The following is a 21,902-nucleotide window of genomic DNA, read 5'->3' as shown; positions in this document are numbered from 1 at the left end:
CTGAGTGATATGTAAAACTAGGGCTCTTTGAAATCAGTTTTATTTTTCTCCAAATTCCATTTTTATTCTTCTGGTTTGTGTTTCTTTTATTTTTCCATTTTAATTTGTCTAGACTCTGTTTTAATGATTTAATTAAACGGCAATTTATTATAAGTGTAACCCAGGTTAAAATCTATCAATATATATTAAATGGTTGTATGTTGGTTTTGCCGTCCCTGTCCCTTTAAATTCCCCATGCGGAATGTGTGCCCTGCGACCTCATGTAATTCGAGTCACGTGATTATGCTTAGCACGAGTGTTTAACAGGGCTGCGGCGTCTTCCTCATTCAGAAGTGTGGGGAAGCCGATCGACAGCTGTGGACAGGTTTGTGTTTTACAGACTAGTCACTCTAGTGCTTGATTCATGCTTTTAGGTTAAGCTTATCATTGTAACTTTTTAGAACCACTTACTGGCTGAAGGGAATCTGTCGCCGCCATCAAGTTATGTTTACATAGATGAACTGGTGAGTAAATTGAATGAATTAGCTATATGCTGGAGGCTGATATGTTAAGCTAGCGGCGTTGAACATTAACATTAGTTTTAGCATTGGCATTTGGCTGTTTAACAAAAAGGGTTTTGATTTATACTGTTGTAAAGTCTGTTATTTCTGGGTTACAAATGGGTTTGTACCAAGTATGTTTACATGCACTAAGGAAATCAGATTATAGTACTGTTGTCAAGTATGTAATGTTTATTAATTGTAGTTTATACATTTATTTGATGATTCTGTAATGATTTAGAATTGGGTACACAAGGAAATGGTATTTGAGTGTGGAATTAGCTAAAGGTTAATGTAATTTTAGTTCCAATTTAGCCTTATTTACTGGTCCTGTTGTTGCTTTACAGGCCAGGTTTTTTTCTTTGTTTGGGGATGAATGATGGCGAGCTGAACTATTACGGCTGGGAGTCTACCATCTGTGCAGCATTCACTGAACAGTCGGCCTACTGGTCTGGTAGGAAGGTTGTCCGCAGCCTGGGTCCCACATACACTTCTCCACAGACTAGTGCTTCAATCCCACACGCACATCTTTTTCCTCTTAACGAACAATAACCTATGGATTTATCGGTACAAACTCTCATAAACCTTTTGTGGTTTGTTGCGTGAGTCTTGAAGAAGTCAAACATCGATGGGACAGTTTTCTTTTTTTGTTTTTTGTGTGTATTTGTTGTAATTTCTATTGTCATATTTTGTTTGAACAATAACCACAAAGTGCACTTAATTATAACTGGTTCAATTGTAGTCTGTAAATATTTTGGTTTCTTTATTTTTCCTTTTTATTTTCATTATTTTTTGTCTGTAAATATCTTGTTTAATCACTTTCAATACATGGTACCTGTACTAAATTTAAATTCATGTTTCTGTGTTATTACTGACTACCAGCTCCTGTAGCCGAATTTAGACTTCTGGGATCTAACTAGCCTAAACTGTTTAATTCCATAGTTATTTATTTAATTTATTATAGCTAATATTTATGACATATTAATATTGGCTAGTGAGTCCGAAGAACCCGTTACATCTGGCGAGCCAGCCAGGAGCTGGTTTGTACAGTAATTAACATTTTATAATAACAGAAACAGTTATTCATGCTCACCAGTTCGTCTTTGCGATGGAAGTTTTTGAAAAACTCGGGATAAAAATTCCTAATGCCGTCTTAGTGGATGGGCCGGTTGAAGAGAGTTCTTCTGAAGTTATAGATTTTCTTGATCAATACGGTGACATTAATCGTGATAACATTATTGATGATAGTGAATCCGAATTTCACCATATGCTCGTTGTTGAATTTGTGTCGGGAGCGTCAGTAGTAAAACTGTCTTCACGACTGCCGTGTACATTTATTTCTGATGAAAATAAAGAATTCCATATTAAGAATTTATCCCAAATTTACATGTCGAAGTTGGGTGGTTCAAAGACTGACACCTATTTATCTGACCTGAAAGGAATTGCTAAAATGTCTGGGAAAGATTATTCGATGGTTCTTGGGGAAATGATGTCTCAGATACAACAAGCTATAGCACAACTTCATCCTGCTGTTGTAAATGTCCCTAAAATTGAACAAAAGATAGCTGATCAATCAAAAAACCCTCTAGAGTCATCGTTACCAGGTCAAACTTTTGGTCCAGTGTATGTTCCCTTACAAACCTCTCTCACTCCACCTGCTTCTGCCTCTAACAGTGCCGGTATGAACAGCGCCGGAGGACGATCGATTGCATCTGGTGATCTTAACCCTCCGGAGGTGCAGCGTTACGTTGTGGAGCATGTGGTTCGGAGCAGTGATTCATCCATGCATGCCACCCATCGGCTGAGACCGTTTTCTGGTAAAGTGCCCAGGCCAAACCATGAAATGGACTACGACACCTGGCGGTCTGGCGTCGAATTAGTGCTGTGTGATCCAGCCATCTCTGATCTCCAACGCGCCAGACTAATTCGTGACAGCCTACTGCCCCCTGCCTGTGACATGGTGAAACATCTAAGCCATGATGCGCTGCCTGATGTGTATCTGCAGCAGCTGGAGTCGGCGTATGGCACTGTCCAGGATGGTGAAGAACTTTACGCCAAGTTTATGGACACTTACCAAAATCATGGAGAGAAGCCATCTAAGTACCTGCAGAGAATCCAGGGGGCACTGCAACAAGCTGTGAGGAGAGGAGGAGTATCTGAGAGAGATATGGATAAACGCTTATTGGCTCAATTTTGCAGAGGGTGTTGGGACAATGGACTGATTTCAGAACTCCAACTTAAGCAAAGGAAATCAAGTCCACCATCTTTTGCTGAACTTTTACTACTCCTGCGAACAGAGGAGGATAGAGAAGCAGCAAAGGAGCAAAGAATGAAACAGCACTTTGGAGGAACCAAACAAAAGGTAACCACTCATGCTCAATTTGTAACCAGCCCGAATGAAGAACCAAATCTGTGCACTGCGATAACAAATTTTACCAAAGAGCTTTCACAACAGATGACAGCCATTCAGCAACAGCTTGCCGCTCTTAATGCCGGTCAGACTAACAGATATCAGCCAGCAGCTACGTATTTTGCCTCAAAGCAGACTGAAACCGGGAGGATGGGGAGAAACGCCAAACTAGCTTCTTCCACTCCAAAACCTGGGTTTTGCTTTCGATGTGGGGAGGATGGCCACATTAAGCCTCAGTGTGATTCTGATCCGAACCCAGTACTGGTTAGCGCCAAGCGAAAGCAGTTTCAGGACAGGCAGCAGAAGTGGCAGAGACAAAATCCATCTGCAAGAAAGCATTTAAACTAGCTCTAGTTCCTGGTGTGGGACAACCAGGGGCTGAGCAGGATCAAATTTGTCCCGCCAAGAGTAAGCTTCCTGTTAACTGTTCTGAGCTGCAGTCTACATCAAGGAGAGTGCCAAAAGGACTTATAGGATCCAGATGTACTGCTGATGTCAAAGTCGCCGGTCACCAAGGTTCTTGTCTTTTGGATACTGGGTCTCAAGTTACGACCATTCCGGTTTCCTTCTACAATGAACGTCTTTCCAAGCAACCAGTTCAACCCCTGTATGAGCTACTCCATGTCGAAGGAGCAGCAGGCCAAAATGTTCCATATCTTGGCTACATTGAAACTACAGTGACTTTTCCTAAAGATTTTGTTGGAAGTATTGTTACTGTTCCAACTCTTGCACTTATTGTTCCTGATGTCAGACCAGGATTTCCCACCTCAATCCTGATTGGCATGAACACTCTCGAAACACTCTACGACCAGTTTCGGCAAAGCGACAATTCTTCTTTCCAACCAAATGTATCCGGTTACCGAGCTGTACTACAAACTCTTCAAGTCATCTACCAACAAAGCTGCAGCGACCATTTTGGAGTTGTAACTCTGCTCGGTAAATCCTCTGTGCTTGTTCCTGCTGGCCACACTGTATTGCTGAACGGCTCCGTTAAAGTCTTTGCTCCAGCAAGTCAGTATGCTGTCGTCCAACATCCGGATTCAGGCCTACCGGGTGGTCTGTGCGTTAGCAGCTGTCTTGTCGCCATGCCAACGCGTTTCCCTCACCAAGTACCAGTCAGGGTGAGAAATGAATCGGAGCAAGACATCTATATACCGTCTTCGACCATCATAGCAGAGCTGGGAGCGTATGCGTGCATCGTTTCAGAGCAGCATGTGACCAGTTCCTCAGCACATGGGCTCAACGGCACCCCACTAGTTTTTAACTTTGGGGAATCACCATTACCCCCGGAATGGAAGGAAAGAATTACCATCAAGTTGAATGCAATGTCCAATGTCTTTTCCCAGCATGACATGGATGTTGGCTGCGCTAGTCATGTGAAACACTATATTAATCTCCATGACAACACTCCGTTTAAGCACCGAGCAAGACCAATTCATCCTCAGGATATAGAAGCTGTTCGCAAACATCTGAGAGAGCTTCTAGATGCTGGTGTTATCAGAGAATCCGAGTCCCCATTCTCGTCACCTATAGTTGTTGTCAAGAAGAAAAATGGAGATATTCGATTATGTATTGATTACCGCAAGCTCAATTTGCAGACTGTAAAGGATGCGTATGCATTGCCAAACTTGGAGGAATCGTTTTCTGCACTCACTGGATCCAAGTGGTTTTCGGTGCTAGACCTCAAGTCAGGTTATTATCAAATTGAAATGAATGAAGCAGATAAACCAAAAACAGCCTTTGTTACGCCTCTTGGATTCTGGGAATTCAACCGAATGCCCCAGGGAGTAACCAACGCACCTTCAACCTTTCAAAGGTTAATGGAAAAGTGTATGGGCGATCTCCACTTGGAAGAGGTTCTTGTGTTTTTGGATGACTTGATAATTTTTTCTAACACGCTTGAGGAGCACGAGAGCCGTTTGCTTAGAGTGCTGAACCGTTTACGAGAGTACGGATTGAAACTATCGCCTGAAAAGTGTAAATTCTTTCAGACATCAGTTAAATATCTGGGACACATTGTTTCTGAAAATGGTGTTGAGACCGATCCAGAGAAGGTGTCTGCACTAAAATCCTGGCCAGTTCCCACTAATCTTAAGACCTTAAGATCCTTCCTGGGATTCGCAGGCTATTACCGCCGTTTTATTAAGGGGTATTCAGCCATTGCAAAACCTCTCAACGACCTGACCCGTGGGTATTCTTCCACAAGAAAGAGCTTAAAACTCTTTGATTCAAAGGTCTGCCAGTTCGATCCAAAGCAACCCTTCGGTTCTCGGTGGAGTCCTTCTTGTCAACTCGCTTTTACTATCTTGATTGAGAAACTTACCAGTGCACCAGTCCTGGGGTTCGCTGATCCAAAACGCCCTTACATTTTGCATACGGATGCGAGCACCACTGGGCTGGGTGCAGCACTGTATCAAGAACAAGACTCCAATCTTCGGGCTATTGCTTTTGCAAGTCGAGGACTATCATTAAGTGAAAGTCGTTATCCGGCCCATAAGCTTGAGTTTTTGGCACTAAAGTGGAGTGTGACAGAAAAATTTCAGGACTATTTGTATGGTGCCAATTTTACTGTGGTTACTGATAATAACCCTCTTACTTATATCTTGACATCAGCTAAGCTGGATGCAGCGAGCCATCGGTGGTTGGCTGCGCTTTCCACGTTTTCTTTTAAGTTGCAATATAGAGCTGGACGACAGAATCTGGATGCGGATGCACTTTCCCGCCGACCACAGGAAGATTCCTGTAAACCTTGCGGCGAATCTGATCAAGAACTTCTCAATCAGTTTGCTAGACAACATCTTTTCGATTCTGGCGACTCCTCAATTTCGTCTGGGGTTGTCAATGCCATTTGCCAGAGCTGCCTCATCCGAGTGGAAGCAGCAAGTACTTTGATCGAGTCCCTGTCTATCATGGCAGATGTTCTTCCTGAGAGTTATATAGAAGATCTTGGGTTGCCTGTGGTTCCGGCTTTGTCCCATCATGAGCTTCGGGATAAGCAGAGGGCTGACTCAAATCTCCGGGAAGTCATATATCAGATGGAGACCGGTGAGAAAGTTCCTCCTACAGCCAAGGAGGAGCTGCCTGAGATCTCCTTGTTGCTGAGGGAGCTCAACAAGTTCAAACTGGTTGAAGGTATTCTTTATAGAACACGACAGGACAATGAACAGATTTCATATCAACTTGTCCTGCCTAAAGAACTTCGTTCTACTGTTTTGCAGAGTCTCCATGATGATATGGGTCACATGGGGATAGAGCGTACGTTAGATCTCGCTCGTACCCGTTTTTATTGGCCCAAGATGTCTGCTGATGTAGAGCATAAAATAAAGACTTGTGGACGGTGTATTCGTCGAAAAGCTCTTCCTGAGAGAGCTGCTGCTCTTATTAGTATTCAAACTTCCAGACCACTTGAACTTATCTGCATGGATTTTCTTAGCCTTGAGCCAGACTCTAGCAACACTAAAGACATCCTCGTGTTAACAGACCACTTCACCAAATTCGCCTTAGCCTTTCCAACCTCTAATCAGAAGGCTAGGACAGTGGCCAAATGTCTGTGGGACAATTTTATAGTTTATTATGGGATACCAGAAAGACTACATACAGATCAAGGGAGGGACTTTGAGTCCAAACTGATTAAGGAATTATGTGAAGTGGCTGGAATCAAGAAATGTCGGACTACACCATACCATCCGCGAGGAAATCCGGTAGAAAGATTCAATCGCACTTTGCTCAACATGTTGGGGACTCTGGAAGCAAAACAGAAAACAAAATGGAAAGATTTTGTCAAACCCTTGGTACATGCCTACAATTGTACAAGGAACGAAACCACAGGATACACCCCATACGAACTAATGTTTGGACGTTCTCCTCGTCTTCCGGTCGACCTGGCTTTTGGGTTACCGTTGAATGGGGAAAAACATCAACCTCATTCACAGTATGTCCAAAATCTGAAGTCCCGGTTGAAGGAAAGCTACGACATTGCCTTAAAGAACGCCACTAAAGCATCTGAAAAAAACAAGGTCCGCTTTGATCAAAGAGTCATTCCTTCACAGTTGGAGCCTGGAGACCGAGTGCTTGTGCGCAGTGTTCGATTGACAGGTAAACACAAGCTCAGTGATAAGTGGGAGCAGGACATCTACGTTGTCGTGGATCAAGCTGGAGATTTACCAGTCTATACAGTGAAGCCAGAGCGTTGTAATGGTCCTAAACGTACTCTTCACAGAGATCTTCTTTTACCATGTGGTTTCCTCCCTGCTGTTGAAGAGCCGTCCATTGAGGCCAGTCCAGTCTCAAGGCCAAGAACGCGGCAGCAGTGCGAGATTCTTCCTGTCTCTGAAGAGGAAGACTCTCCACCTGAACCAACAGTTTTCGGTCTGGACCTAAGTCCAATAAAGTTCACTGTAGAGAAGCTTTACAAAAAGGCTTCATCCCCAAGTGTTGCCAATGACTATTTTCTTCCACCAATGATATCTGCGAGTGAACCGGCCATTGTTGATGAAGGGTTGGAGAGTGAGCACTTACCTGAAGACGAGACATTACTTGTAACACCTGACCACTTACCTGAAGCTGAAGAATCGGTAGCACATGTTGAAGTTGACTTACCTGAAGCTGAAGAATCGGTAGCACATGTTGAAGTTGATTTACCTGAACACCTACCTGAGTCTGAAGCCGACGCTGAAGAGTCTGTCGATCCTGAGACGTTAGTCTCTAGTGTCTTTGAACCCTTAAACTTTGATGTAAACCCTGATTCTGTAGAACTAGAACCCGGTCCAAGGCGTTCTGTGCGTCAACGATTACCGCCTAAAAGGTTGCAGTACAGTTCGCTTGGTAATTCTCTGATATCTGTGGTTCAAACTCTTTTACACAGTATATCAGACATTTTAAATCCTGTGTCTACCACCAGTTCAGTTATTCACGTGGTTTAACCTGCAACGGGACGTGCATGGGTTTAAGGGGGGAGGGTGTAACCCAGGTTAAAATCTATCAATATATATTAAATGGTTGTATGTTGGTTTTGCCGTCCCTGTCCCTTTAAATTCCCCATGCGGAATGTGTGCCCTGCGACCTCATGTAATTCGAGTCACGTGATTATGCTTAGCACGAGTGTTTAACAGGGCTGCGGCGTCTTCCTCATTCAGAAGTGTGGGGAAGCCGATCGACAGCTGTGGACAGGTTTGTGTTTTACAGACTAGTCACTCTAGTGCTTGATTCATGCTTTTAGGTTAAGCTTATCATTGTAACTTTTTAGAACCACTTACTGGCTGAAGGGAATCTGTCGCCGCCATCAAGTTATGTTTACATAGATGAACTGGTGAGTAAATTGAATGAATTAGCTATATGCTGGAGGCTGATATGTTAAGCTAGCGGCGTTGAACATTAACATTAGTTTTAGCATTGGCATTTGGCTGTTTAACAAAAAGGGTTTTGATTTATACTGTTGTAAAGTCTGTTATTTCTGGGTTACAAATGGGTTTGTACCAAGTATGTTTACATGCACTAAGGAAATCAGATTATAGTACTGTTGTCAAGTATGTAATGTTTATTAATTGTAGTTTATACATTTATTTGATGATTCTGTAATGATTTAGAATTGGGTACACAAGGAAATGGTATTTGAGTGTGGAATTAGCTAAAGGTTAATGTAATTTTAGTTCCAATTTAGCCTTATTTACTGGTCCTGTTGTTGCTTTACAGGCCAGGTTTTTTTCTTTGTTTGGGGATGAATGATGGCGAGCTGAACTATTACGGCTGGGAGTCTACCATCTGTGCAGCATTCACTGAACAGTCGGCCTACTGGTCTGGTAGGAAGGTTGTCCGCAGCCTGGGTCCCACATACACTTCTCCACAGACTAGTGCTTCAATCCCACACGCACATCTTTTTCCTCTTAACGAACAATAACCTATGGATTTATCGGTACAAACTCTCATAAACCTTTTGTGGTTTGTTGCGTGAGTCTTGAAGAAGTCAAACATCGATGGGACAGTTTTCTTTTTTTGTTTTTTGTGTGTATTTGTTGTAATTTCTATTGTCATATTTTGTTTGAACAATAACCACAAAGTGCACTTAATTATAACTGGTTCAATTGTAGTCTGTAAATATTTTGGTTTCTTTATTTTTCCTTTTTATTTTCATTATTTTTTGTCTGTAAATATCTTGTTTAATCACTTTCAATACATGGTACCTGTACTAAATTTAAATTCATGTTTCTGTGTTATTACTGACTACCAGCTCCTGTAGCCGAATTTAGACTTCTGGGATCTAACTAGCCTAAACTGTTTAATTCCATAGTTATTTATTTAATTTATTATAGCTAATATTTATGACATATTAATATTGGCTAGTGAGTCCGAAGAACCCGTTACATAAGTTTAACATTTTAACGCCCTATGAGATGCGTTTTATTTTATTTTTTTAAATTCAGTTTTATTTTTACAAAATTCAGTTTTCCATTAATTTTCTGTAATTATAATTACATTAATTTTTCTGTCATGTTTTCTTCAAGTTAAACCAAACTTTTACTTTACTTTAGGTTTCTTTTTGTTTATGATATGACTGCAGCTTTACTGAAAAGAAACAGTAAAAATGCTCATGAAATGACTCTCAGAGTTCTAGAGATGATGCTTATATGTTCATGTACTCATATATTGAGGCGGCAGAGGACGAAAACACCACGAGCGTCACACACGCTTCAGTATGTGTAGTAAATGAAACCGCACCAATCTGCACCATTCATTCACACACTCATACAGGATTCATATTTAAATGGTATTTTTGCGGATAATTTTCACAGACACTAGCCCACATTACGTTTTGATTTAAGTGTACTGGCCTACTTTCAAATTCCATGACATTCCGCATCATACAGTAACTTTTATTCTGTTTGTCCATGTTTTCCACATCACGGAAATCATACGGCCCTATAAAACACAGGAACACACAGTTTTTTTTTTTACCCCCTAAAACTACTGAAAATCATTTTCACTCATTGAAATAAAGCTGAAAAAATATAAAACAGAAATATGATTGAATTCCATGAAGTGAATCTAGGACTAAGACTGTATTTTGGGTTCTCATTCTCAAATATGATGCTATGCCAGTAGCACCTGTTAAACTAGAAATTCATTTATATATAACTCTCAGCACTATGAGTGGATTTGAATTAAACATAGGTACTGGAAGAGGGCAAACACCTAATTATATCTGCAGCACACGGCAAAGAGGCTGTATGTAAACCTTGTGTGTTTTGACAGTATTAGCGCAAAAGATAAGTTAGTTGAGTAATCAGGCGCTGTTAGACAGGCTTTTTAGTGTGCGTGCTTCAGGTGTATGCGCTCAGAAAAAGCGCACGTCAGACCAGCGCGTGAATTAAACATTTAACCAGCAAGGCTTGTGTGCAAATAAAGTACTTTTGCGATCGCGAATAAGTGCCGTGTCCTGTCAGAGTAACCCTACTGATATATGTTGTGTTGTACAGTATATAGAGACGGCGACGCCAGAACTGTAACTGATAGAATATGTTCTGTAGCACGATACTACTATATATCGTGGACATTATACGATTTATCGTCCACGATCAAAAATCGGTATATCGCACACCCCTAGTTTATCGTCACATGATTTTTCACAGAAATCATTCTATTATGCAGATTTAGTGCTTTAGAAACATTTCTTATTGATATAAATGTAGAAAAAGATTGTGTTGCTTAAAATTTGTTTTTCAGGAATCTTTTATGAATAAAAAATCCAAAGTGACAGCATTTATTCGAAATAACAATACTTAACATTATAAATGTCTTAAGGTATTATCTTCCAAGTCTTAATTTCCTTATTTTTTAAACGCCTCACTAAACATTAACTTCTGTTGTAATTAATTTATTAATGTACACCAAAAGTTGCTTTAAAAATGACTGACAAATACATTTTAAAACATCCTTTTCCACAGAATTCAACAAAGTGTCAAAACAAAAATGATCATGCACAAGATCTTTCTTGACCACAGAACAGCCTTGAACGCTAGCTTCCAGTAATAGCAGCATCTCTCCCTTTGGAGGAAGTTCATGCTGCTTTTCCTGCCAAAGGTCACGGCTGGAGAACTTCATCCGTACGGACAGATCTGTCCACTTACAACACGCTGCAGCTGGCAGCACAGCCGTTATGCAATCAACAAATGAAGCGTGCTACATTAATACCACGTGAGAAACTAAGCTATGCACAATTGCACAAATCAATAAGATTGGAGTCACAATAAATGCTGTTTTCTGACTAGTACACACTGAGAAGGTATATTTTTTGGTGAAGTATGCAGGTTGCAGTGCCATTTCAACAGATGCAGAGCAGAATCTGATGAGGCCTGCAGGCAAAGATACGATCAGGGCTAAAATAAGCTGAGGCTAAAAGAAACATGTAAATATCTGACTAGCATAGAGCACGTACAGCACTGAAACGGAGATGGGGAAAAAAGACGCGGGTGATAGCTGCTATCTAATCCTGCTTACACAGTGTGAACGCTGATAGCGCATTTGAACATATTTTAATCTTGTCAAGGCTTTCGCCACTATCACAGTGCCATGCTAACTTGCACCAAGCATACGTCTACTATATAATGAAAATGTGACCATATCAGAAAAAAAAATTTGATGGATATTAGAGACGGAAGGTATCTCTAAACATAAGAAACATGATAGTTCGTCATTCATTTTAATTAAAGATGATAATACTTTGATATATTTCGTACTTTGACACATTTCATGGCACTTTATGATAACCATATTCATATGCCATGGTATTTTCAAGTTACAGTATTTCAAAGAAGACCATGGTATTAACATGCTACATATTTTAAAATATTTTCGAATTTCTATAGTATATGTGCAAAAAGCACGATAATAAGGAATGCACCAATATTAAAATTCTGGTTGATGCTGATAAGCAGATAATTGTTTTTTATTTTATGGTTGATAACTGATAAATAGCCAAAATTCTAAACTACTTTGTCTAAATAAATTTAAAATAATAATAAAAAACTTAAAAACTAAAATAATGTTATATAATATGTACATATAGCGACATATTACAGTTTGCATAAAAAATTGTCCAAATAAATAAGAAATAACGCACTAAAAGTCGTTAACAACAATTATAAAACAATTAAAAAACAATTATACATATCACAAAATTATAAGTATGAAAAATGGATAATCAGTCCTATGTGATTTACTACTTTTAATAGTGTTTTTAAATTATTAGTGTTTTACAGATTAACTTTGAGTGTTAGACTGACAAAAGCTATCTAAATGCAAAAAGTTAGAATGCACAATTAATGCTGATCAATAAAAATAAAAAATATATAAAATTATCTGTTGGTAATAGGGATGTAACGATTCACTCAACTCACGATTTGATTCATGATTTTTTTTTTACAAAATGAGATTTAAGACTTTAAATTCTAAATTAAATGTGTCCTTTTATTATTACTTGGACAAAATGCAGCACGTTTCTTTGTGAAATTGAAATAGAACACTATAATAATATATTGATATAGCACTTGGATATTATTGCTCTTTTGTTGGTTTTAATTGCTTCTATTGTCCTCATTTGTAAGTCGCTTTGTATAAAAGCATCTGCTAATAACACAAAATGTAAATTTAATGTAAATGTAAATAACAAAACTTAATTGAAATTTTAAAACAAACCCCAAATCAAATAAGTAACACAAATAAAAGAAATCTCTCATATAAACAAAATAAGGCTTTGTCTGTGCTCTTTCCATTTAAAATTAGAAGCAACCACTGCATTTTAATCACGATTCAAACAAAGATGCTGCATACATGCAACATGAGCAGTTCTAAATTAGATTGTATAATTTCGAAATTTGAAGCAAAAACAGAATGGTCTGACTTCAGTTTTGTGAAACTATACATAAAAAAAAAAATATCTGCATTAAATAGAAACAGCAGACGAGCTGAATGAGACGCAGATTCACTTTCTGCTAGCAGGTGGAGCTTAAAGCGTTTTCTTGGTTTCCGCTGTAAATGAAGCAGTGCTGCACTTATGAACTTCAATATGCGTTATACAGAGGCAAGATGAAAAGAAAAAATACCACCTAAACGTTTCTAAAGACAGTAAGTTCCCTTCAGACATACATTCATATAAACTCCAACTCCTAAATGAATCGTGATTTGTTCAACATCTCAACCGCTTTGAATCGTCAAATATTTGAATCGATTTTCATCTCACAATTAATCGTTATATCCCTAGCTGGTAGAGGTGTGCGATATGACGATTTTTGATCGTGGACGATAAAAATGTCTCCACGATCTGCTTTTGAAGAAACATCGTAGTATCGTGCTACAGAACATATTCTATCAGTTACAGTTCTGGTGCCTCCGTCTCTATATACTGTACAACATAACATACAGCGATAGAGTTACTCTGACAGGACATTTGCACGCAAGCCTTGCTGGTTAAATGTTTAATTCACGCGCTGGTCTGATGTGCGCTTTTTCTGAGCTCATACACCTGAAGCACGCACACTAAAAAGCCTGTCTAACAGCACCTGATTACTCAACTAACTTATCTCAGTTGGTTATCTCTAAAATTAAAGTAAATAGAAACGGATGCGTGCCTGTATATTAGATGCGTGCAGGTCTTAAAGGGACAGGACACTGAACATGCTGTCGACTGTCATTTAAGGGATAGTTCACCCTAACATTTAATTTCAAACATCTATTAATTTCTTGTGCTGAACCCAAAATAAGATATTTTGAAGAATGCTGGTAACATTGAATTTGATAGCAGGAAAGAAAAATCCTGTGGAAGTCACTGAGGACCAGCAACTGTTTGGTTTTCCACCTTCTTCAAAATAGCATTTATGTTCAGCAGAAGAAAGAAACTCATTCAGGTTTAAAACAACTTTTGAGTAAATGATGGTATAAAAATAAAACATTATGACAGGATTGACAGATGACAGAATATTTATTTTTGGGGGAACTATTCATTTAACGTTAACAAAACAACTAAACGCAAAGAGAAAAATCACTCACTATTCTTAACTGAAAAACATTAATACAGTTAAAGTTTTTATATTTGTTCATTCAATTTCATTGAATGCTCTGCTAAATACACCTATTGTACCTGAAAATAAAGCACTGTTTGTTTTATTTGTATTTTATGTGCATTTGTAATGTATCTTTGTTCTTATTTTTTAATAAGAAAGATAAAATAAATGACAAAGATTTTTTATCTTCGTCCACTTTGGCTAAAATATCTACCATGTCTTTTTTTGCCTTGAAAGGCTTTGTCTTTCTAGTTTGGCTGTAATGCTCAGACAACTTGTAAAACCAAAATAGTAAAACCAACATGACAAAGAATCGTGATAAAATCGTGAATAGTGATATTTCTAAAAAAAATCATATTATATTTTTTTCCATATCGCCCACCCCTACTAGTTTGAACAAATATGGTTACAAATTATTCTCTAATGTACTTCTCATCTCTAATGGCAATGATCATTTTCTTGCCTGGCTTGGTTTATTAGATGCACATTGCACCTTTCATGGATCTAAAGTTTCAATAAATGTTTTTATGAGGAACAATCATTAACAATTCCATTATTCAAGACTTATCATGTGCATAAAATCGGGCACTCCCTAAATATATCAAGCAAAAGCACCAATATTCTCCATGTTTCCTAATACTCTGAGCACTAAAATGTCCTGAAAAATCAGCAGAGTGAGGATTTTATTTCTATCAACTCAACCCCTGATGTCTGACACAGATGAATCTGCTGATGCGACTCATGTGATGACAACATTAAAAGAGAAGGCACATGTATTTCTACTCATCCAGCCCTGCACAGGTCACATGGATAATTCTGCAGGCTTACAATGTAATAACAGGATTGACAGCATGAGATTATTCCGGTGCTCGGGAATACAGGGTTTCAGACTGAGACATGCAAAACAAACATAAAATCATACAGATGGGGGGGCGATAGGTCAAACACACAGCTCACAGACTCTTCCTGAGCCAGAATGGCAGCCTGAGATTGTCGTAACCAGCCATTTTAAACAAAATTACAGCAATACTGCCATGAAACACAGACATCTGAGATCATTAGCTGCACAGAATCGCACAAAACGTGAAATGAGAGACGCATCACTTTCACTCTCAAGTGAGACTGATATTTGAGCCAATCCATTACTGCAAAACCACCCCCAGGTTTCCTGTTCCACTTTTAGATATGATAGCCATCTTTCCCGCCTGTGAGATGTGACCTAAATACAATGCATAAAAAATTGAGCATATAGAACAATGAAAAGTTGTCAAATCATCATTCAAACGTGCTTAAAATATAATATTTTACAGACAGCCGTTCATTTTCCTGCTCTAAACTTCCAGAGTTTGGCAATAGTTTCAATGGGAAGACATAAAACTGCCTTTGTGATACAGCTAAAGTCATCATGAGAGCAGATAAAAATCAAAAGAAACACAAAGAAAGATGCGGCAGCTGACCATTACTGAATCTCAAAATCAGCATCATTTCCCAGAATTCTGACAGCGGAATGTTTTCACAGGCAGAATTTCCGGAGGTCCAGTGCAAGAATAGAGGGAAACGGGTTTATACATATCAGAACTATACTTGCAAACACCCAAACCTCCTGTTGACCCCGACTGACTACGCCACATACGTTCCAACCGCAACGTCTGGATCTTAACGCATCCATCTCATAAATTCTGTCTTATCTTGAGTTTTTTATGACTTACATTATTCCTTCTTGTTCTAAAGACATAATGTTTTATCTTGGTACAGGTTCTGACATGTTACACCTGTGAGGTAAAACACTTTCATAAGTCATCTGGGAACAGTTCTTATCCTGAGGGTAGTTTCGTAAAAACAGGCGGAAAATCTGATTTCATTATGACTCCGTGTCACCGAAGACTTTGACAATTATCTGTAACCGTTTTGCATGTGATTACTTAAGCTCTGCCTTGACTTAATTGCCAGTCCTTAAGGTTCCCTTTCACTCATGGGGTAATCCTGTCAAATCCATTAAAGAGATTGCAGGAGGGCATCTCAGAGAGGAATCAGACTGACCCTGCGTACCCAGACAGACAGAGAAAGCATTTCAGCAGACCACATGATGAAGACAGCTAATGTAAAGGGGAAAAACCCCAACCATATAGAAACTGTAAATAGATTATTTTCTTACCATGGCCAATTAAGGGTGCTTTCACACTTGCACTTTTGGTGCGCACCCGGGTTCGACTGACGTCAGAGTTCGGCTCGTTTGGATGATGTGAACGCTGTCTTCCGACCTCGGGTGCACACCCGCGAACCATACCCGAGTCCGCTTAAAAAGGGTGGTCTGTGGTATGGTTCAAGTGAACTCCGGTACGATTCGCTGCTGATGTGAACACAATCGTACCAAATCACAGAAGTGAACCGCTATTAATGCCGTATTATTTGATAAAAATTTGTGTTTGTGTGTGTGTTTCACTCACTTTCCTGACGAGCGTGACTGACGTGCTGCAAGCAGAAAGTTGTGTGTCTCATTTCTGTTCGCTTTCAGCGTTCTTTAGTTTAGAGCATTTGCAGTACATTCATAAGACACAATCGTATGCATTTTGCCACCTTCTCCCGCACCGTCGTCACTAAGCAACGGGGTAAACAGCTTCTGGCTTGATGACGCAAACGAACCGCGGTTCGGACCCAAATAAAATAATATGAACGCAGTCCAGCGGGGGCAGGGGGAGGGGGGAGCAATCGAACTCTGGTTCAGACCAGGCAAGCGAACCAAGTGTGAATGCACCCTAAATGAACAATAGCTCTCTAAATTTAGTTCTTATTGAATTACAACAAATAGGTTGAAGTTATATTTAAAAAGTTATTTTTAAAAGACAAATAAAACTAATTAAAACCTAATTATTGGTCAAGCTTAAAATTATCTTTTTTTTTCTTGTATCTTATATTTAATATCAATCTTTAAAAAAAACATCTTCCATTTTTATACTCTCTTAAATTGTGTAGTATAGCCTAAAATCACTTGTAGCATTTAAAAATGAATTTAGTGATTTTTTTTTTATTTATTCAAAATATTATTTAAAAAGATTTAAAAGATTACATCTAAAAAACAAAAACAATTTAAATCACACTGTTAAATATCATTTCAAGCAAATCTTAAAATGAATTTTATTTACAATAACTTGTAACTTATTTACAATAAAACTGTGATAAAGTCTAAATTTATATCTGAAAAGTTAATAGCAAATCTTAAAATTAAAATTTTTCATACTGTTCATTATAATGTTGTAATGCCTAAATTCACTTTATTTTTATTTTTTTAGACAAAATAGTACATTATTTGGTAACCCTTTACAATAAGGTTTATTAGTTAATGTTAATTAATTCATCAACTAATATTAACAATGAGAAAAATATTTGTTACAGAGTTTATTCATCTTTGTAAATGTTTATTAATAAAAACACAACTAGTTCATGTTAGCAGGTCCATTAATTAATATTAACAGATAAAACTTTGGATTCTAATAATGTATTAGTAAAGGTCGAAATTAATATGAACAGACTAATAAATGCTTTAGAAGTATTTTTCATTGTTAGTTCATGTTAACTAATGTAGTTAAGTAACGTAAACAAATGGAGCCGTATTGTAAAGTGTTAATCAAATTACATTTATTAAAATATTAATATAATTATAAAACGTAAATATTTAAATAAGTTATAAATGTTGATTTATTATTAAAATAACATTTATAACCAGTAAAATAAGAAATTAAAACAACAAATAGCTTAGTAAAAAAACAAAAACAAATAAATGATCAAATAAGACATTTATCAGTTATCAATTTTAATATCCATATAACCCTACAAACATCAAATGTCATGTTCTAACGATCAAATACACCAAATCTGGGAAAGTGAGCCTATAACTCAAACTCTGACAATGCACTATTGAAAACCCTTTCATTTAAACTGCGCTGTACAGAAATACCATCATTAGTCTCTCACTGGCTCGGAACGTGGCGCCCAAAACATCTAAAAATACCAGCAAGGTTCCCATCAAGCTGAGATCACTTGAAAAGGTGATGGGCAAGGTTTTGCTACGAAAAACTGCTAAAAGACTTGCCACCCCAACCGCCGACAGGATGGATACTTTCTGGCACCACAGTGACACACTCAACCAACAACAACATATGTACTGTCATATATACAAGTCCATGGCAGTTGATACAGGCAGACTTTTGCGACTTAAGGACAGTGTGCTGACAGTGCAGGTGCTTCGGCCAGCTCTGATGCGCAGTGACTGAATTTAGCTCAGGAAACAACCATAGGGCTCTTATTTCTAACACCTAGTCCAAGAGCCAAACGACTAAATATCAGTTGGCTCAGTTTCTAAATGGGTCAGACGAGCTCCTGTACCTAATGTCATCTCAATTGAGTTCACTGACAAACAGGTTATGCCAGCTTTTTCCTCATTTTCAAACTCTATCTGAAGACGCCAAATGGATGTAACAAGCCATGCAAGCCAACTGTCAACTGTCAAAAGTAATTTCCTCAACTTCATTTCTTTGCACTTAAAAGGATGCGGAGGACAAATCTGCTATTTTAAGAACCTTGTATTAATAGAGACTTGGTTATCATTTATCACATTCAAAAAAGGTGCACATGCACATCCAAATGTGCAAACTTCTCCTTCACTAAATAAGGAGTGAGTGAGGTATGTTCAAATCAACAAACATCACCTGCAAAACACTTCCACCAGCTTTTCTTTCCAGTCTGCTGTTTGAGAGGTTACAGTTTGACACATTATGAACTCCCAAACAAGTTCTTAGACAATAGAGATAGAAAGCCTTTTAAATTTCAGTTAACGTCCTTCATTTCAATTGAATTGAGGTCCAAACAAAATGCAGAATTGCATTAAAAGTATAGGGATGCAACGAAAATTCAATTAAATGATTTGACCCTTTGCAGGGAGCTTGATTGACAGGAGAACTGACAAATCATAATCCAGAAACCAGCATTTTGTCCAACAAACAAACCAGACAGGAGAGTAGGAGATTAACTTCGGTGGACTTAAACTTGAAAAATGGTGTATATTGACCTAAATAAAACACCTTCTGATGTTTATTCATGTTTATTTCATGCTTTAACTAGCCAATTTGAAAAGATCCGTTCACATGCTGCTTGAACTGAGACTGATCTATCTATTTAAATGTTGAATTTCTTTAAAAAATGACAAAATTTTAAAGCTGAGTGTTTTCAGCATATGAGACTCAATTGGTTTAAAACACTCTGATCTGCTATTGGACATCGGGATGAATCCAAAAACAAAGCGGTTTTGGGTCTCTGAACTCCGAAGTAAAAGAGAAATGCCTGTGACCATCACACTGTGTTTAGTCTTTCAGAGAGTGGAGCTTCAACACTAAATCAACATGCAAGTGAGCCAAAAATATCATGCCTAAAGGTAGGATCAAAATACCTTGCTGCTAAACTTGTTGTTCTGTTTTTACTTAGCTCTAGAGACCTGTATATGGTAAAACAAAGAAACAGACTGGCATCCCTACCACAAACACTTGCAGTCAATATCTATTAACATTAATGAGCTCAACTAATCCAGCCTTCAATAACAATGGGTACTTACAAGCTAATGCACTCATTAAAAGCAGGCCAAACAGGTCTTTGCCATAGCACACGGCCCTTACATCTTGTGAGCTCCTGTTAAGAACTATTGTGAGGAATTGCCCCACCTGAACCTGTCTCATCATGTGACTTCAGGAAACAAGCTGTCAAGCCTAAGAGGACATCCTGCCCAGCTATTTAAACATCACACAAACATCATTCTTTCATTAGGAGACATTACTGTAAACCTAATGAGCCATAGCGTCTGGTCTATTTTACAGAATTTCCAGGTGAAACATTATTATGTTGCAAAAGAAAGACTTTGAAAGACCAAGAACAACATGTATCATTTCATATTAAAACGTGTGTCAGATCCACGTCACGTTCAGCAGTGGCAGCTCTTAATTGTGATTAATTGCGATTAATTTCAGGAAAAAAAATAAGGTTTTTTTTCTATTAGCAACATTAAATCATACTTAAATCAACTTGAGTCCTTTGAGAATACGCACAATGTAATGCACAAATATGACAGTATGGTCATGCATTAACCATTTTTAAAACAATGGGCTCAAAACATATTTGGACTTAGGCTACACTTAAAAACATATGACTGTCACTGCATTATATAGTAAAAAAATCAAGTAGCATTTATTGACAGAAACACAACACAAACGTTTCACAAAAAAATGAATTTGATAGGTTTTAAATTATCAAACAATAGATATACCGTTCAAAATTAAAAAGGTAAAAATATCAGAAATAGTTTTTAAAAACAAATTCTAATTATTTCTCAGAAAAGGTTTAGCATCATTTTTTAAAAGTTTCAAATGGTTAGACCTTTTATTTAATGACATTCAGACACTTTAAGTGACTACATATTTTATGGAGTCATTGTACTTTGTGTCATAATAAAATGTTTCGTTTCCAGGAGGTGTGAAACCATTAGTATACAATGACATGAAACTGAGCCTCATTACATTAGCTTAAGCAAATGCTGTCTTTGATATTTGGCAAAAATGGGCATGGTGTGTTCAATGAGATATGTCTCTAACATAAGCCAGCACCACTTAATCTTTAAAATAACACTCAAAATGTGCCTATTTCAACACTGGATATAAACACAACAAATTACAGCATACATATCACTCAGGGAGCTCCTTAAAGCTAAGAATAACTATATTTGCCAGAAAGAATTCACACCAACATTTTACACTTTCAGAAACTTAGGAGGTGTGTGAGGTCTTCATAAATGAAGTCAGAAGACACCAAGGCCTAGATGAACCAAACCTATACATCTTTATGCAATATTTTGTAACTAACCTCAAATTGTCTACAGACACATGAACATGATGCCAATACAATAATGGCACCTATTCCATGTAAGTTTTAGAGGGTGCAAAACTACAGAATACAAGACCCCCAAGAATATTTAAATTTATAAAAAAAAACATTCTTTTTATTTACGATTTTCAAAAATATATACCGGAACCTAAGTTACCATTTATGCCAGTGGCTACTGCACCTAATCAGCATCCCATGAAGAAAGGCATATGATGTTACTATGGTGACCCTCTCTACTGCTGTGGATGTGCGAGTCTGTGTTCTCAGCAGTAAGGCAGACAGCTCAGGCTAATTTGTGTTTCTAGGTGTGGCTTCAAACCCAGTGAGACCACCCCCCTCTCTCTTGTTATGGCCAGTCATGCTCATTCTTTGTTTAGCCTAGATCCAACCCAAAATGACTTCATTTCATGCTGATTCACCGTTTATTGTATCATTGTTTACTTGGCAATAAACCAAGACATACGCCTCCATAGTGACAGCACTGCAAAGATTACCTTATTCATCACTGCAGAATTAATGCTACTTTTTATTTGCTCTGAAATACATGCCTAATAGATTTATGACTGCATATCAGTGTTAAACTAAAACATTTTAATAAGTCTCTAGTCATAAACTGTAAAAGAATGAATGTATCTGGTTAACAGCTTGTTTTCCATCATAACACACCATTCTAAATTATGTTAAAGTAATAGTTCACTCGAAAAAAAATGTAAATTCTGTCATCATTTACTTACCCTCAGGTCATTCCAAACCTGTATTTCTTTATTCTGTGGAACAAAAAAGAATATCTGAAATGTTTTGTCCATTCAATAAAAGGTCCAAAGTTGATTGGGCTCTTCTAACTTTAATTGTAAGGGTAAATACAATTAAAACATTCTTCAAAATATCCTCTTTTGTGTTCTGCAGAAGACACAAAGTCATACAAGTCTGGAACGATCTGGAATTAAAATTTTTGAGTGAACTATTCCTTAGCAT

At 37.9% G+C, this 21,902-nt stretch overlaps 1 protein-coding gene across 2 annotated transcripts in view; it reads right to left on the bottom strand.

Moving 5' to 3' along the window:
* Window positions 1–21,902, bottom strand: part of LOC306855854 (malignant fibrous histiocytoma-amplified sequence 1 homolog) — a 41,054-nt gene that overhangs the window by 15,730 nt on the left and 3,422 nt on the right. Inside the window, exon 2 of one of the 2 annotated variants that reach the window (XM_079394775.1) lies at window positions 21,662–21,694. The exons of the other annotated variant lie outside the window; for it this stretch is intronic. Within the exon in view, the coding sequence (XP_079250901.1) occupies window positions 21,690–21,694 (5 nt within the window). The 3' untranslated portion in view covers window positions 21,662–21,689. The remainder of the gene's footprint in view (window positions 1–21,661; window positions 21,695–21,902) is intronic. 2 annotated transcript variants of the gene reach the window in all.

Source organism: Barbus barbus, assembly GCF_936440315.1.
Source record: "Barbus barbus genome assembly, chromosome: 36".
In the NCBI taxonomy this organism is placed as follows: domain Eukaryota; kingdom Metazoa; phylum Chordata; class Actinopteri; order Cypriniformes; family Cyprinidae; genus Barbus; species Barbus barbus.
Note: the sequence above shows the minus strand (reverse complement) of the source record. Positions and strands in the feature narration are given on the sequence as shown.